Consider the following 14,439-nt stretch of genomic DNA (forward strand, 5'->3'; position numbering starts at 1 on the left):
AAATGCTAATCTTTCAATTTGAGCACAGATAAAGCAATGCAATGGGAAATGCCACTGCAAAAGATATGCATAATTATACAGTAAAAGAGGAGGCATAGATTATGGGGACCTTTTATCTTTCTTTACAAACAATAATAATTTTAATATTTGAACAGACATATTTTTACACAAGTGGTAAATATTTCAAAGATCATTAGCCAAGATAAAAAAATCACAAAGGTCACCAAAAAGGAAATCTCGTAATGTTATCCTAACACTTGTTTATTCTGCCTCTGGGTTGGGAACAGATCCTAAAGCTGCACACTCTGGATCTGGATGTATACGATGCAGGGCCCTCCTGGGCATAAACACATCAGGTACTAGACAGGAATAACCATCGTTTCTGGGGATTTATTCAACAATTTCTGACATTTTACTGTAATCCCCATTTACCGACGGTAGGGTGTACGTGTGGGCTCGCATGTGTTCTCATTCCCTCACTTTTGTCAATTCACAGTCCAAAGTTTGATGTAATTTTACACATCGAATTTACAATCTAAGGATGTATAAACAACAAACTTTTAAAACGTGATATTTAAATGTTTAAATACTTTAAACGATATAGATGAAAAAGGCATGAAAAATATACTTTACCGATGTTTAATTGGGTTGAACACGATAAAAATGGTCAAAATGGCAGCCAAACTATAAAATATTTACAAACGAACGTCAACAATCACGAATGTGATATCGATATTGCTTTCGATATTATACGATCTGCTCCATATGCGAACGAAACCGAAGATAAACGATACTAGTTATACTAGTACTAGTACTAGTTATAATCGCGATATATCGATTCGAGACATTAAGTTAATAACGATAATGACGTCATTCAAGATGGCAACTTGCAAGAAAAACCGTCAGGTCAGGTGAAAATGTCTTAGATGACAGATTTCTCAATCATCCAGAGGATTTTTTTCAATAACTCCGGCCCAAGGTATGCAATTACTTAAGTTATTTATATTTCCCTTATAATGGAAACCATGAAACTTTCAATTTTGCTTAAAAAACAGTTTTAAATCGCGATCTATAAAACGCTAGTTCACTATACGTTGGCTGTAGGTACGGGGCCCCATCCCCTTCAGTCTATGTATGGTGAGTGGAGCCAACGTAGTTCAGCGGAACAACCAAAATACAGAGACTGAAGCTTTTGGTCTCATCAGGTACTTGACCTGGATTTTGCCAGGACCAGCAGGTGCAATACACCGGGTGAACACCCTACTCTTTGACGAATAGTGTATTGGTTTTAACGTGCACAGGTTGTACCTCTCCTATACAAGGGACCAACATTTGCGTCCTTTCCGATGGACGGAGTGTTTTTCCAACTGTATTCACACCTGCACTAAATACAGTGGTGAGGCACGCTAACACACAACGCTATAGCATCAGATTTTTTTGTTAGACGCGTTTCGGCATGAGCAGGACTCGAACCCCTCACGTTGAGATCTACGATCTTATCCAAAACATGCGCTCTAACCGACTGAGCTACGCTGCCTCTGAGTTGTTATGCAAAGAATTTGCGTTGCTTCAATTTCTAAAATATGTCTGTATTACCGCAAGAAAATAAAGTTTTGAATGAAATTCAACACCAGAAGTGCAAAGAGTAGCTGGTTTCATTTCTCTGCACTTTGTGATTAATTGCAGCCTCTATAGAAAATCTGAATGACTATCATTTATGTCACACTGCACTGACTGCAGTCACAGTTCCATCCACAGAGTGCACATTTTGCAAATAAAATTTATTGGCAATTCAACTTTAGGACCCATTTACCATACAGAAATATTTTAAAAATCACTATACCATATGTGCCATAAGGCAAAGATACATGTAATGCACTGTGTCTCATGCTATTTGATGAAAACATTGTGTTCAATTCAGATGCAGCTAATACAGTAGGTGTTTGGAAATAGAACACAAATCTTACAATCTTTTTCCTTGGAAAAAAAGAAAATTGTTGGATTTAAAAAGATAATCTTATTATCAGGGATGAAGTCGAGGCTGATACTTCCGAGTCATGAGGCCGCTGGAGGAAACCTTGTCCTATAGACTTTGTGCATTTGACTAGGCCCAAAGCCAAGGTCAAGGCCGGCAAACTCTGGCCGTCATGCTGGCATTCGCTGCATCCCTGGGGCCTGTTGGATAAAAGTTACCATTATGGATAAAAGTTACCATTATGGTATCTTTGCCACCCAATGGTAACCTTGCATGGAATACTTGATTCTGATTGGCTGTTGATCATCGTTACCATGATACTTAGCATTGGATGGCAAAGGAATAGTTACTGCAATGGGGCCCAGGGTATTTTATTTTAAAAACATTTTTTCGAATGGCTCTCACACCAATGCATTAAATGTGAGTACTCCTTGATGTATGTTAGAATTAGGCATGCTGGTGATGGCAATAACCTAGCTTGTGAGATATTGCTGAAACATTTTTTATTGGATTGGAAGGAGTTAAAACTTGATTATATGCCACATCTTCCAAAAAAATATGCTTGAGTGAATTGAAGGCATTGATATCGCCATGTATAGACAACCCAGATGATTAAAAAAATCCCAACTGTATGAAAAAAATATTCAAAATTTTAAATATATATATAGGGTGTGTGCAAAATTGCTTTGATTTACGCCAGTGATATCATCTCATAATCATCCTTCCAAAATTTCATTGGCCCTTTTTCTTCTTTCACATGTCACATCGTTCCGTGCAAGCCTTGTGTGTAACTATTTTTGATACCAGCAGGTTGCCCGCGTAGTATCTTGCACGCATCTCACATGCAATTGCCCGCAGAAGCGCACGCAGAAAGTATTTGAACATGCTCAAAACGTTGTTACCGATGAGTTGCGGGTAATTGTCGCAAGGCTTGCACGGAGCAATGTGACAGGGTCTTTATCTTTTAATTTGTTGATTAGATTGCATGATGATGCATGTATACTTTATATATGTGTGTCTGTTCAAGGGAAATATATATATGTTGGTATGTTATGCGTCTTTTGATTTCTTTGTGCAATGTTTTTTTTGTCCCCCATCTTTACATACATGTGCATGTGCATGTAGTTGAAAAATAAATCCGTTTTGATGTTTAATTTGAATCAAGTTTAGTTTACTTTTTATTACAGGATTTAGTCAAATGGAGATTCAGAGAGAGAGAGAGAGAGAGAGTTAGAGATCGATCTATACTAAAGAGTTTTTTCATACCAATTAGAACACCCCCCCCCCCAAAAAAAAAAATCACCTTCAACTTTTGAAATGTAAATGTGAAAGATCATCAATATTAAACTTTAAATTGCCCAGGATCAGACATTATACAGTATTTCCTTTTTTAACGTGCAATATTTTGTGTAAGAGTATTTATATATTTTATCTATGTTTTGGGAGCGGCATGTGTGGGGGCTCATGCCTTCGGGGCTGTTCGGGCAACAGTGATGGATTTCGCTTTTGTGCCCCCTGACCCACATGCCGTTCCCGCATTTCTTCGCATGTTCATGTACTGTAATTTTTTTATTCTAATGTAATGTGTATGTACTTTTTATATTGGTCAAATAAATAAAAATAATAATAAACATCCAAGCTATTTTAGGAGAATATTCTAAAATTCAACAATTCTGATTCACTATACATGTACATGTAATTTCCAAAATTTCTTGATATTTGCACTTCTTACATAAAATATGATTTTGTGATTTCAGTGTTAATAATCAAGTCTGAGTTGTATGTGTGTACATTGTATGTCACGTGTTACAATGTCATCAGACAGATGTTGCATTGTTTGCTATAAATTCAAAGTAATGTAAGAAAAAAACATGTATTTCAAAGCAAAATCAATACACAACAAATATTAAATCTTAGATGCCCCTCCCCTTGATAAAATGGTAAATTGTTTAAGATGTATTGAATGTCGTGAGTCAGCAGGAGTATTTCTGTAAGTACTGATGGATTTTAATCTATCAAGTCATCACTTTAAAAGCCTACTTGTATTAGAACATTCATTAAATCCAAAATATTTAACAGAACCTAGGAAAGTACTACATGTACTGTAAGCAATGTTAGAAGGATAAATTTAGTTTCTTATAAATGCTAAAATAGAAGTACACTGTACATATATTAAGAATCATGTAGCGTTTTTTTCTTCTTATACATGTTGCACGCTATAAAGCACAATACTGCAAGCAACCATGTACACATATGTGAGGGGTTGAAAGAATGGGATCTTTTAGGATTTGTACACCATGTTGCAGCAGGTTTCACAATATTATACACTACTCAAAAAAAGTTAAGGACCACTTTTTAATGTGTGTATACAATTTTCAAACCGGGTGTTGTATTTCTAGAAATACCCGAATATGGCTGTCTTGAATCTCCTCAAACACCCTGTAACAATTTCACACATGGGTGGTTTCAGTTGTTGCATGATGTCTCTCGCATTATTGCATATCCTGAAAAGTGGGCCCATTGTGAAGTGGTACAAATGTGGATTCAAATGCATTTTCTGTCTTTAGTCTCTACAATCAACAAATTGCTGACAACAGCAATGCCAAGATACAGCTGTCCAGGATGCCATCAAACACAATGAAATCAATTTCACACATGCAGTTCTTTCATGTCTCTTGCATCATTGCAATGTGCCCGTACAAAAGTGGCTTCCAAAGCATTTTCTGTCTTTAGTCTCTACAATCAACAACTTGCTGACAATAGCAATGCCAAGATACAGCTGTCCAGAATGCCATCAAACACAATGACATCAATTTCACACATGCAGTTCTTTCATGATGTCTCTGGCATCATTGCAGTGGGCCATAAGACAAGTGTCTTCCAAAGCATTTTCCGTCTTTAGTCTGTACAATCAACAACTTGCCTACAACAGCAATGCCAAGACACCACCTAAGTGAAACAGATGTAGCCAGAGCCCTAGGGATGCTGGAAGCTGGCCTCAGTCAGCGAAGAGTAGCCAGAATGATGGGCGTGTCACACAGTGTCATTAGCAGAGCAAATCAAAGACACCGAGAGACAGGGCTATACTCCGAGAGACCCCGCAGTGGCCGACCAGTTTCGACAACCCCTAGAGATGATCGCTACTTGACGAATCTCAGCCTCCGCAACCGCTTTCACAGTGCACGCCGCCTCAACAATGACTTCGCTGCAGCAACTGGAGTGATTGTTTCCACTCAAACAATCCGTAACCGACTTCACAGAGCCAATATGCATGCCAGACGGCCAGCTCAGTGTGTCCCACTCACCCCTGCTCACAGAAGAATTCGTCTCAACTGGGCCCGGGAGCATGTCAGATGGACCAGACAGCAATGGCGTAGAGTTCTGTTCACAGATGAGAGCAGATTTTCCCTTGACCACAATGATGGACGTTCGAGAGTCTGGAGGCGACCAGGAGAGAGATTTGCAGACCCCTGTATTGCAGAACATGACCGTTATGGGGGAGGCAGCGTCATGGTGTGGGGAGGCATCACCTACGCCAACCGTACTCGTCTCTACGTGGTCCCAGGGGGAGCAATGACAGGAGTGAGGTACAGGGATGAGGTCCTTGAACCTATAGTGGTGCCATTTGCAGAAAATGTGGGACAAAACATCATTTTCATGGATGACAATGCCCGTGCCCACCGAGCTAGGGTGGTGACCGAGTTCCTTGAGGGCCAGGGGATTGAGCGTATGGAGTGGCCAGCGAGGTCCCCGGACTTAAACCCGATAGAGCACGTCTGGGACATGATGGGGAGGAGTCTCGAGCAGCTCGAAGCCCATCCACTTGGACTGCAGCAGCTGGGTGTGGCTCTGGAGGCTGCATGGGATGCACTGGACGTCAGAGACATCAATCGCCTCATCAGCTCCATGAGACAGCGCTGTGAAGCCGTTATTGCTGCAGGAGGTGGTCACACTCGTTACTGAACTGCCTGAAAGACACTCAGACATTCGTTTTTACCACTTCATGTCGGTAGCTGATACCCCTCGGGGCCCACTTTTCAGGATGTGCAGTGATGCGAGAGACATTGTGCAACAACTGAAACCACCCATGCGTGAAATTGATTACAGCGTGTTTAAGGACATTTAGGACAGTTGTACTGAGGTATTTCCAGAAATAAAACACCTTGTATAAAATCTTTATGTACGTTTTAAAAATTGGTCCTTAACTTTTTTTGAGTAGTGTAGCATACATTATGAACAACAAGTAAAAAGCTATCCCACTTCTATACAAGAGATGGGCCCTGAAAGGGGGGGGGGAGGTGGGGACGATGCCCTCATGTGATAAAAGGAAATGAAAAATAATCAAGAGATAGAAATAAGAAAAAGAGGAGAAAAAGGGGGAAAAGACAAAGAATAACCTAGGGTTATGCTCATGCGTCTACATGCACTATTATAAAAGAAAAAAAAGAAAAACTTCACATTTTTATCCTGCCCTTCCACCGCAAATCCCTGGTGCAGTATCTGCTAAAATGCTGTTTACAAGTTACACAAATGTCAACGTGACATAAAGTTGATCTATTTTATGAGCCTGTATTGTGCTCATTATATTCATGGAATATGTACATGTACTCAACAGAGCATGGCCACTTTACAAGATCTCAAAAGAATCCTGTCGTGAGCAAACAGAAGATTTTAATGCGTCCATAGCGTGTGCTCAAGGTTTTATGTTGCTAGGCAACATTAAACTGATATGATATTACTGCCAATCTGTTTTGAGTAGTGCAAACATGGACTAAGTGTGATGATGATATTTGTGTACAGATTATACATGTATGCCATAAAAGAAGTTGGCATTTAATACTGTGTATGTCAGTATACAGATACGTGCGCGTTGTAAATGCCACTCAGGAATGTTGTAGAACAATTATGGGTACTCCAGATTATGAATAATGTGATTTGATCAGATAAAAAAAATAAGATAAACAAAACACTGAAAATTTGATCAAAATTGAACAAGGAAGAGCAAAGTTATGGCATTTTAAAGTTTTGCGTTATTCTGGTTAAACAGTTCCAGGCAAACTGATGATGTCATCATATCCCCACTTGTTCTCTTGTATTTCATTATTAAGAAATTAGGTTTGTTCATTTTTTTCCTCCAAGGACTAACAAAATTGGATTGACAACTGATAGTGCATTAGATATTCATTGCTGCAACTTATTTTATAATATTAATACCCCCATCTCACTAGATGGCGATTCCACTGCGATCGTCAAAAATCGACAAAGCGTGGTATAACGTAGCTTGATCGTGCCTTGATCTTTTCAATCTTCTCCGTCGTACCTTGATCTTTTCTGAAGTGGCAAGGATCGCCACCATCTTTATGGTCGCCACAAAATTTTGAACATGTTCAAAACTTACGTAGCGAGATCGCGGAGGTGCTAAAGCGCATCACAATCGAGTCATGAGCGTATTACAAACGACATATTCGTAGAGCTTGTAACGGAGCCCCAACGCATAAAGCGTAGTATAAGCGCATTAAAAGCGGCACCGATCGCCCGTGGTTTTCAGGCCGTGCCGATGGTGGCGGATTATCATATTGCAACAGATTACGAGGCGATACCACGGCGTTTTCAAACATACCTCCCAGAAAAAGGACCAGAAAAGGGAAAGCTGCCCAAGCTACCCCTCTTAGGCCGGCGGTCGAAGAGGAAGATCAAGGGGTTATGGTGGTGGTAGAGGAGGAAGAGGAGGGGGTACAGGAGGAGGATGAAAATCTTACTGCTGAGCCAGCTGGAAAGAGAAAAAAGACGCTCACATGTCTTGATGACGAAATGGGTTACCTCTGCAGAAATAAATAAATTGATTATGTTTTGAAAATAAATTGATTTCTAACCACAGTGACAGTAGACAACATCAAATTTTGTTAATGATTCGATCACTAATATGTATTGATTGGGAAAGGCAATCTTTAGGGAGATTCTGGCATTGTGCCCCCCTCCCCCTCCCTTTTTATGAGTGCTCTCACATCAGTAGACTACATCTTGTCAGCAAATTTGAAAGGAATTTACCAAATATTTTTGAGTGACAAACTTTGTGGAAAAAAATAAACAGAATATCAAAGATTTTTATGCTCTTTTATGAAATTCTGGATGCATCCCTCATATTAACTATTAGGCTCATCGACATCTTTTGAATGAAATTTTAAAAATATTTTATATTATGACTTAGGTGACAGCCAGGATCGGACCCTGTATCTTTTTGGCCTCCTCCTTCTCCTGTCCTCGCATTCAACTTTTAACTGATGTTCTTTTAGAATGCCAAGATGTATAAGTCCAACCAAATTCGGGACATCCATGTTGGTCGGAGGTTGGCAATCGACTGAAAAATGTGTCATGTGCCGCGATTAGTATGCCGATTGCTTGAAATCGTTTCAAGAGCCCATCATGAACGTAACATAATCGCTTCATTCGTAGCACCACCGTACCGAGGTCCTAATTAGCGTAAGAGCCTCGTTGTACGATCGCTTTGATCGCAGAAGCAGCGCATCACATCTGCCTCGAATCGTCGCAAGAAAGTGGCATACTTTCAGCGTATTACCATCACCTTCAGCGCAGGTCGGTCGCATAGAAGTTGCAGTGCAATCGTCTCGCAGGCTAAAAATAGAATTCGAGGAAGATTCTGCTACGATTTGCGGGATTTACACAGATCGCCATGGTCGCCACGATCGCCTTCCTAGTGAGATGGGGGTATAAGGGAGACATACATTATCATTCACACATGTACATGTATGAAAATATGAAACAATTATCATTTCATGTATTAATAACATAAGAAAAAGGAAAGTGGGGATGTGACATCATCAGCCAACCTCATGAATATTTATGAAGATGTGCATATTACTGTTTTTCATAGCTTAAAAAGATTTTGTTGAAATTTTCAGCATGTTGCTCTGTAAATCTTACTCTATTTATTTAGATATGAATATTTTCAGCCCGGAGTACCCCTTTAAAAGAAATTGAAATATTTTTTTTTCTCCACAAAATGAAAGAGGGAATGGTCTTCAACTGACAAGGTTTAAAGATAAATGTTCCCTTTTACATATATATTTATGTGTACATACATTTTATTGGAAAGTTTATGCATTGCTTTTATTATTATTTTCTTTATTTAGGGTGCAAGAGTAAGGTATTAGTTGATTTTTTTATTATTATTATTTATTTATTTCATTTTTTTTTTTTGGGGGGGGGGGGGTGAATTGAAATTGAAAGTGAAGGCGGGTCCTAAATCACATTCGTTTTGTTGGTAGTCGCCAAAGTGTGCCACTTTGCAGTCAATGTAATAAGTTATGAAAACTTCTGTAAGAACTAAGAAAATATCACTGCCCAGTGCCCCTTCCATGCCGGCTGACATAAATGTCGTCTACATGTACTTGGAGGGAGGGAGGAAACTTCATGAATCATACATAATACACGCACTACTGCTATAAATATAAAGGATAACGATGCTGTTTTCTCTTAATAGTCCACCCCCTTTCCAATCAGAATACTCTGACCATCAAAACAGGCCTCAGGTAGGAATTTTCACTCATCCAGAGAAAGAGGTTGCTAAGGAATACAAAAATATGAATTTAATATAAAAGCAGAACCCATATATATCATTTGAAGAGTACACTTTCTTTCATTGCCAGGAAATGACACAGAATAATAAATCATGTTTTAAATACATTTTATTTCTTTTTTGACTTGGGATTTGATTTTTTTTCAATTTTTTTCAATTTCAATTTATTTAATTTTCAACAAAACAAAGTAAAGTGGTCAAAATAATTACAATGAACTTGTACAGACAATATAAATTCAGGCATGTACAATTATGATATTTTTCTATAAGTAAAACAAAACAAAGTATTATATTTTAGCAAAATATCATTTATAAAATGAAATTCTGAGAAAATGGAGGGATCCACGAAAAAGCAGTGCTTGTATTGTGTGTACCCATCTAAATAATTATTGTAGAATTGCCTACGAAGACGGACACAGAGGTGACAAAACAGAGAACGGCAGAACAAAGAACAAGAAAAAATGGAAACACGCACAAGGGATATGAAAATAAAAGGGAAAAATATGAAAAGTACCTTGATACAGCATCAAGTATTTTTAAATATTGACAATATCTTTGCATTATGAGGTTCTTCTCTTCTCCGCTTTCAAAATTTCCTTGATTGTGCACATTTACATTGCCATGGTAACAGCATGGCTTTTCCTCCAATTAGCTGCTCATGAGAGGGTGATTTATATCTTGGTCGCCATGGCGATGGGAACGTCAAACCGGAGTAGGGGACCTGTCTTAAGAATTCATTAGTGGCTGGAGTTTTAGATGATAGGCGGAAGATGCTTTTTACATCGCCGGCCAGTTTCTTAATAAGTCCTCTCCTTAGCTTGGTGCATCTTGTGTGGGAATAGAAAATTGGCAGGTTTTGACTTTATTTGTTTCTTGTACCGGAACCACGCTGGTCAAAAGAGGAATTCCGCCGATTTCAATCTACGTGACAACCTCGCTCATGGTATCTGGTTACGTTGTTTGTACTCATACATGTAAGCCACTCTTTTGTAATTGTGCTTTAAAGCCATTAAAAATTGCTCTGTACATCTGTGATGGTTTACTTTGCTAACCTTTCAAATCTTCAAATTCATTCCAAAAATTGGCTTTATACTCAGCCATATATCATTGTCATTGACCTATTTACATGGTATTCTACAGTACATGTAGAACAAACATCCATTTTTGTGCTTTATAAGCAATTGATCTGCAAACATTTTTTCTCAAACTGTGGTCCTTAAAAAATGAATGATGCTTTTCCTCCAATTTCTGTATGATTGTTGGATATCATTTAATGCTCTCTGTAATTTAGAATGGAGGAACACTCATCCCAAAACCTGTATTTAACATTTTTTAAAAATGAAATTTATTTAAAAAAATGTTGATTAAATTTTCCTCAAATCTCGCAATGGCAAAGTGAAATTGTTTTGCTCTCTTTGCATGTTTTCAATGATTGTTATGTTATTGGCTTGAACTGAACCATGCATGTACATCACAGAATCTAGAGTGCTTCCTGTTTGATTGTTTGGCTGATATTGTGGTGATCTTGTTGATGAATTATTTCAAATATGTTATTATCATCAAAATGTTGATATTTTATTTCTTTTTCTGTTTCCAGGATTTCATGCAACCTGCATAATGTTGGATCAAGAGGAACAATGAATAACTTTATAAAAACATAGTATTTGACATTTTTTCAAGATGAATCCACAGAAAGGCCCGGGCCAGGGAGCTGATGCAAAGGCCCGGGCCTCGAAAGCCAAAGTCATAACATTCTACAAAAACGACAATAACTTCAGCGGGTTACGGCTGGCAGTGACGAAGCGGCGTTACCCCAGCTTTGACGCTCTCCTGCAGGAGTTGACATCGAAGGTGTCTTTACCGTTTGCCGCGAGGAACGTCTTCACCCCCGGCGGAGTCCACGATGTCACGGACATCACAGACCTGGAGGATGGGCGCTCCTATGTCGTCTCGGACAAGAAGAAGAAGAAGCCTTTGAACATTGACAAGGTGCAGAAGCCACGGGTTTGGAGGAACACAAAACAACTCAGCAAACATGATTCCAAGCTGGCAGCGGCGGCTGCTGCACTGCCATTGAACTATCAGAATGGTTTCGCAAAGACCAACGGATGGTCATCGGTGTCGCCCCCTCAGATGAATGGCTCTCCAAATGGAGCAGCTGGAGGAGATACCCTTGGAAGCATTCAACATAGGGTACCTAATACACCAAAAAAGGTATTCCTCTTTACCCTCATAGTCCCCCCAGGCGGGTTGGATAGTGGGGGGGCATTATGCTCCCCTCAAGTATTAGCAGAAGTAGCTTTAGTAGTGATATGGTAGGAGTATAGTAGTATAATAGTAGTAGTAGTAGTAGTAGTAGTAGTAGTAGTACATGAAGTAGTAGTAGTAGTAGAAGTAGTAGTAGTAGTAGTGAGTAGAAGTAGTAGTGGTGGTAGTAGTAGTGGTAGTAGCGGTAGTAGTAGTAGTGGTAGTAGTAGTAGTAGTACATGAAGTAGTAGTAGTAGTAGTAGTAGTAGTAGTGAGTAGAAGTAGTAGTGGTGGTAGTAGTAGTGGTAGTAGTGGTAGTAGTAGTAGTAGTAGTGGTAGTAGTAGTAGTAGTAGTAGTGGTAGTAGTGGTAGTAGTGGTAGTAGTAGTAGTAGTGGTAGTAGTGGTGGTAGTAGTAGTAGTAGTAGTAGTAGTACATGAAGTAGTAGTAGTAGTGAGTAGAAGTAGTAGTGGTGGTAGTAGTAGTGGTAGTAGTGGTAGTAGTAGTAGTAGTAGTAGTAGTAGTAGTAGTGGTAGTAGTAGTAGTAGTAGTAGTGGTAGTAGTGGTAGTAGTAGTAGTAGTAGTAGTAGTAGTAGTGGTGGTAGTAGTAGTACAGTAGTAGTAGTAATAGTAGTAGTAGTAGTACATGTAATAGTAGTAGAAGTATTAGTAGTACATGTAGTTATTAGTGAGTAGTAGTAGTAGTAGTAGTACTAATAATACATGTAGTTATTAGTGAGTACTGAGTAGTGGTACATGTAGTAGATGTAGTTGGTGTGGTTATAGTGGTGATGGTGGTTTAAATATTATAGTATAGGGGTATTAAAGTACTACTAACAGTAGCAAATCCAAGTATTTAAATTTGGTTAAGTCCACATGAATTGCTTCTTCAATGAATTATTTTGATGCCCCCTCCTTGAACCGCTGCATCCTTAAATTGCCCGAGCCCTTAAAATTCAAAGCCCTTCTAATAGATTTCTCCATGTACACCTGTATGTGCCTATCAGGCTGAGAAGTGATATTTTGAATGAAGTTATACTGTTCAATAACTATTTGGAAAAAAAAACATTGAAAAAATATACAGCTTTATGCAGCCCAAAGAGGGAAAGTGATTACATGTTCATATCTTTGTTAAGATGTAGCGTTTTGATTTTACCTTTCCATAGATCATCGTAATGATGAATGGAGACCCCCAGACCAAGCATATGATGCTCCTCAACAGACGTACTGCGCAGAGTTTTGAGGACGTTCTTGCAGACATCAGTGAAACGTTCAAAGTACCGATCAAGAGGCTTTGTACAGCTGATGGCAAAAAGGTGAGTTCAGATATACTGTAACGTTAACCCTTTGACGTCCGAGTTCTGTCATTCCCATAGACATTGTGGAGGGTTCACGTTTTTCCAGTGTGCTATGGGTTGTTTTTTGATTTTCTGAAGGAATACTGCAGCTGAGCCGTAACAGTCACCTTCATGTTAAAAGCCAAAGGCTACATGCACATGCAAACACTGGCCCCAAATCATATGAAAATAGGAAATAATACATTTTTTTAAACATAGAACTTCTATGGGTATTGAGGTATGCACAGGATAGGTCAAGAGTGATTGTGAACAGTAAAATTATTAAAAAAGCACACTGTCTTTTGTTTGTTTGGAATGTCAATGACAGTCAGTGGAAGCAGACCAGCATTGGTGAAAAGTCAGAATGTAGAGGGAAAAAGGTTGATTGTTTTCCAATTGAATATTAATGGAAAAAACAAGAATAATGATGCTCAGTAAAAGTTTGCATGCAAGAGTATTTACAGACCACTTGTGAAATTAGTTGAAAAAAAAAAGTTAACATCTGACTAAGATATCACTTTTGAATGTACATGTATGTGTAAGAGTATACTTTTACATTTTTTTTCTCAAAAGGCTGTCAGTGTGAAGGAGACATGTACATGTGCACAAGACAAAAAGACAGTATTAAAAATGAATTGAATTCCATGAAATAAGATATAAAAAACCTCAAACAAACACACATGTACAGTATGTACATGTACCTTTGGTGTTAAATATTTGCAATTCAATTGAGTTGTCATAGCAACTCTTAGTTTGTACCAGGATATTCCAAAAGAGGTCCTTGTTTTATATGAAAGGCATATTCCCATTATTAATAAGAATATATCCTGTGACTTTCAAAAGGATGGGGGGGGGGGGGCACACTTGCGTAATAATGGGACTGGCCGGATGTGCCCCGTCCCCCTGTATATAAATAATAGCATACATGTGTACCAAGTATTTGTAATGTTTATGTAATGTAATTGAATTTATTACCAAATATCACTGTCAGTGTCAGGTACAATTACAAGGAATAGTACATCACATATAAACAAAACATTTGGTAATTGGAGCTAACATAACAGCAAGATGCTAATTGAGGTTAGCCCCAATTCAGTTGTCATAGCAACAATGAATTCATACATGTGCAAAAAAGGGTGTGCTCATATCTTGCAATGATCTACATGTACATGTTCCTGTAAATTGAATAGAAAGGCATGTGTTTGTTATGCAGTTGATGTACATTGTATGTGGTAGTAGTAGTAGTAGTAGTAGTAGTAGTAGGAGGAGTAGTAGTAGTAGTAG

The 14,439-nt window shown here is 38.6% G+C and overlaps 1 protein-coding gene across 1 annotated transcript; it reads left to right on the forward strand.

The window, feature by feature from the left end:
- The first annotated feature begins 11,168 nt into the window (after positions 1-11,168).
- LOC129279771 (oxygen-regulated protein 1-like) lies at positions 11,169-13,340 on the forward strand. The gene is made up of 2 exons (XM_064112176.1): positions 11,169-11,786; positions 12,985-13,340. The coding sequence occupies exons 1-2, from the start codon at positions 11,253-11,255 to the stop codon at positions 13,153-13,155; spliced, it is 705 nt and encodes a 234-aa protein (XP_063968246.1). The 5' UTR covers positions 11,169-11,252; the 3' UTR covers positions 13,156-13,340.
- The last annotated feature ends 1,099 nt before the right edge of the window (positions 13,341-14,439 follow it).

The sequence above is a fragment of the Lytechinus pictus genome, chromosome 17, assembly GCF_037042905.1.
Source record: "Lytechinus pictus isolate F3 Inbred chromosome 17, Lp3.0, whole genome shotgun sequence".
Taxonomy (NCBI): Eukaryota; Metazoa; Echinodermata; class Echinoidea; order Temnopleuroida; family Toxopneustidae; genus Lytechinus; species Lytechinus pictus.